The 4504-nt window shown below is 36.9% G+C and overlaps 1 protein-coding gene across 1 annotated transcript in view; it reads left to right on the top strand.

Annotated features, from left to right (window-relative positions):
- Positions 1 to 4504, top strand: part of LOC106878470 (polyamine-transporting ATPase 13A3) — an 84883-nt gene that overhangs the window by 45734 nt on the left and 34645 nt on the right. The window contains exons 12-15 of the mRNA XM_052974130.1: positions 184 to 315; positions 1497 to 1655; positions 2091 to 2248; positions 3100 to 3345. Of these exons, the coding sequence (XP_052830090.1) occupies positions 184 to 315; positions 1497 to 1655; positions 2091 to 2248; positions 3100 to 3345 (695 nt within the window). The remainder of the gene's footprint in view (positions 1 to 183; positions 316 to 1496; positions 1656 to 2090; positions 2249 to 3099; positions 3346 to 4504) is intronic.

Below are 4504 nucleotides of genomic sequence, written 5' to 3'. Positions count from 1 at the left end.
ATTGCTGTGTTCAGATCTCTAATATCCAGCCCTGAGTCCCGAGATATAGTCTCTGGAAATGTCATATATAGGAAACAGGGTTTTCTTTTAAATATGTTATAGTGTTGAAAGCACAATTATGTTCTATGTTTGTGCTTTTATATGTATGTGCTTTTATATGTATGTGCGTATCTATCATTGTAGGGTTCGATGAAATTGATACCAATACATTGGTGCCTGGTGATGTGATAGCCATACCTGCCCATGGATGTGTTCTACAGTGTGATGCTGTTCTTATTACTGGAACTTGTATAGTTAATGAAAGTATGCTCACCGGTAAGTGTCAAGGATTGAATGAACAGGATACCAAAATCCCTTAATGGTTTTATTCTTTACTTCATTGTTGTTCCTGTTGTTTTTTTTTTGTGTGGTGGTGTCTGTTGTGGTGTTCTTGGAGGTCTTTTGGAATTTTATTTAATTATTTTATTTCTTGAAAAATTTACATCTGAAAGTACCAGTGAAATATTTGGGGGTTGATGGTGTTGATTATTTTCTTTTCCCTCTAAATTGCTGGTTTCATGCCTAAATGAGAAACTGAGCTGACAGAATTGCTAGCACATGAAACAAAAATGGTTGGCAGCATTTCGCCTGGCATTTTACATTCTGAGTTCGAATTATCCTGAAGTCAACTTTGCCTCTCTTCCTTATGGGACTGATAAAAATAAATGTCAGTCAAGTACTAAGTTTGATGTAATTGACTAACCTCTTCACCTTAAAACTGGTGGCTTTGTCACCAAATTTGAAACAATAAAGAAATGCTGCAAGCTGGCAGAATCAATTACATATCAGACAAACTGCTTACTGGCATATTTTTCTTGCTCTTTACATTCTGAGTTCAAATCCCGACAAGGCTAGCTTTGTCTTTAATCTTTTCAGGGCTGATGAAATAAAGTACCAGTGAGGTACTGAGGTTGATGTTATTGACTAACTCCCTCCCTCTAAAATTGCTGGCCTTGTGCCAAAATTTGTAACAATTATAATTATTATTATTATTATTATTATTATTTCCTTTGCACAACTTCTAATGCTGGAGATGTATTACGGTGTCAGCTGTTCACTACCAGTAAATGAAAGGTAACACCTTTTATTTTTCAAGCACCTTCCGGAGTATTTGAGTGGTTCCAAGCAGTGCTGTTTTCTGCAAGTGCTCCACTCTTATTGCAGCCCCTATTTGTTCTACGTACTTCTTGAGATTTTTGCTCACTGTTCCCAGGGCTCCAACAATTATTGGTACTACTACTACTACCTTTTTCATCAACCACAACTGCTTAACTTCCCAAGCTAACCTGTCATATCTCTCGACTTTTCTTTCTTCCTTATCACATACCTTGTCAGCTGAGCATGCTATGTCAATGATCCAGCATAGTTTGTTTTCTTTCTTAATTAAGACTATGTCCGGCTTCATCATCATCATCATCATCATTATTATTATTACTATTATTATTATTATTATTCAGGCGAAAGTGTTCCAGTGACAAAAACTCAGCTAAGTGGCCACGACAATGAAATTTACTCCCCGGTCATTCACAAAAAATACACCTTGTTTGCCGGTACCAATGTCCTTCAGACCAGGTATTATGGACAGGCCAAGGTATTGGCAGTAGTAGTTAGGACTGGTAAGTAATTAGTCTATAATATTGACTGTTAATGAGGTTTCATATTTGACTTCATCATCATCATCATGATCATTGCCATCATCTTTGTCTTCATCATTATTATCTCCATCATTTTTATCAGCCTCACACAGTTTGGGGTTCTGTCTCTCTGTGTGGAATCTTGGATTAGTATCTTCCACTATAGCTCCGGGACAACCAAACCCTTGTAAATAGATTTGACAGACAGAAACTGAAAAAAATGTCATTGTGTATTATTATACTTGGAAACAGGTGAGAGTTGATGACAGGAAGGGCATCCAGCTGCGGAAAATCTGCCTCAACAAATTCCATATGACTCATGCAAGCATGAAAACATGGATGATAAATGATGATATATATGTTTGTCTCTTTTTATATATATAACATAATGTGAATTTTTTTTTTTCCCTTTTTCAGGTTTCAACACTGCGAAAGGTGAACTGATAAGAGCCATCTTATTTCCAAAACCTCTCGGCTTCAAATTCTATAATGATGCTCTCAAATTCTTGCTGTTTCTTTGCATAGTGGCCATATGTGGAATGGGGTACAGTACATATACCAACATGATACACCATGTAAGTAGTTCACTTTACTTAGAATATACCATCAACATGCATTCACACACGTTCACACACTCACACACATACACACACACACACACACACACACACGAGTGTGACTGAAAGGTACCAAAACTACATAATCGCAACCACTCTATCAATATGAGAAGAGTTATATATGTCACTGAAAATAGCAGCTAAATCTCCCTCAAATTAATACCTTCAAAGGTACACACTGGATATTGTAGTCTTAGATGCACTATGTTTGGATAGAAGGTGGTCATGTTTGGAACATCTTTGATTATCAGTCTGCTGGATCAAGGCTGGCATTGGGTTATATATATATATATAGTGTGTGTGTGTGAGTAGATAAATGAAAGAAAAAAGTATATATCTAAATAAATTTGTTAAGTGCAACAGAAGCAGTATTAGTTTAAAATAGCAATCTGTGCATCAAGCTTAAAGTAGATAGATCATAGGGAAGCCTAATTAACTGTGGTATTTGTCCTGAGATAGTATCTCTAACTGACAACACAAAACTGTATCAGTAACACACAAAAATTGTCTGGCAGCTGAGGTGACCCTGCTAAATGTGCATTTCTGCTTTGTGAGTAGCAAGTATCTACTGACAATTGCATGCTAAAGCAAAATCTGCCATTACTGACATAGTAAAACAGTGATTGAGAAAATCCACTGATAGTGCAATTAGCTGGCCAGCTGAATAAAATACCTGCTTTAAATATGATACACAGATGGCTGTTCTAAACGAATACTGCTTCTGTTGCATATGATAAATTTTTATTAACAAAAGGAAAAAAAATGAATGTAGCAATACTATTACTATTTTCTTTTCTATTTCATTTCAGCTCACTATCTCTAAAATCATCATACGAGCTCTGGACATAATCACAATTGTTGTCCCTCCTGCTCTACCAGCTGCCATGACTGTTGGAATGGTATATGCCCAAAACCGTCTGAAAAAGAGGGCCATATTCTGTATTAGTCCACCTCGGATTAACTTCTGTGGCAAGTTAGATCTTATTTGTTTTGACAAGGTAATTCATTTTATTATTAGTATGTATTACTGTCTGGTACTGTTTTTATTTTCATCAGTGCTGCTACCTGTTACCTCCCTGACCCACACCTACTTCTTTCACCTTTCCCTCCAACTGGTATTCACAGTTGACCATTCCTCCACCTGTCTTCATTCACTGCATTCCCCTCTGCCCCCATCTCTGTCCATCTACCACTTGCCCTTTCACACTCACCCTCTGTACTATTTGTATCAATCTTCCTGTAACTTCTCTCTTTCCACAGCAAAACACTTGTATTCATCTCTCTACCATGCTTTAACCTCTCTTTCACCTGGCATAAAGCTACCTGCTTCAAAACCATTGCCCCTCAGTTGAGGGATCTTGCCTTGCAAGTTACTTGGATCTTTGCATTATCATTTTCGATGATGTCTTCGGGTTTGTGGTTGTACCAATTTTTTGCTCTATCAAGTCCATACTTGTTGCAAAGTGTCCAATGGACAAGCCTTGCTATATTGTCACGACGTCTCTTATATTCCTTCTGTGCTAGTGGCGTACATTCACTGGTAATATGCCATACGGTTTTACTATTTTGTCCACAAATTCTGCACTTATCACTTTTTGATGTGTTGTCTATTCTGTATTTTATGTAATTTGTTCTTTGTGCTTGCTCTTGGGCAGCACAGATTAGAGCCTCCGTTTCCGGTTTTTAATCGGTTTTAGTCATCCACAGCCATCTTTTTTCTCTGTCTGTCTTATCTTCAACATCCCTATGAAATTGTCCATGCATTCTTTTCTTTACCTACACATTTTTAGTTTCATTTGTTTTCAATTGCTTGTACAGTGCTTTATCTTTGCAAGCTTTTGTCCTACACAAGTCTGACCTTCTTACTTCTAATTATAGTGGTTCTGTAGCATTTTTAACATACCATGCTATGTTGTTTTCTTCTGCTCTAACGCTGTGTTCGCATCTCTTCTTCTTCTTCTTCTTCTTCTTCTCATTATTATTATTATTATTATTATTCAGTAGTTTTATTTTTATAACGTGCTTTCACTTCACTACCGAGTGCAGCTCTGTGCGCCTTGGGTATGTGCTGTGGTTTGCTGTGGTGCTCTTATGTTTACTGTATTGAAAGTGTTTTGCGTAGAATGTGTGCAGTACCCAGTAGTGCAATTTTCTGTATGTTATATATATTTGTAAGTCCTGGTGTTTTTGTTATGTATTTGTCTGAATATTTTT

This window comes from Octopus bimaculoides, chromosome 17 (assembly GCF_001194135.2).
Source record: "Octopus bimaculoides isolate UCB-OBI-ISO-001 chromosome 17, ASM119413v2, whole genome shotgun sequence".
NCBI lineage: Eukaryota > Metazoa > Mollusca > Cephalopoda > Octopoda > Octopodidae > Octopus > Octopus bimaculoides.
The sequence above is the reverse complement of the archived record's forward strand: the minus strand, read 5'-3'. Positions and strand labels throughout refer to the sequence as shown.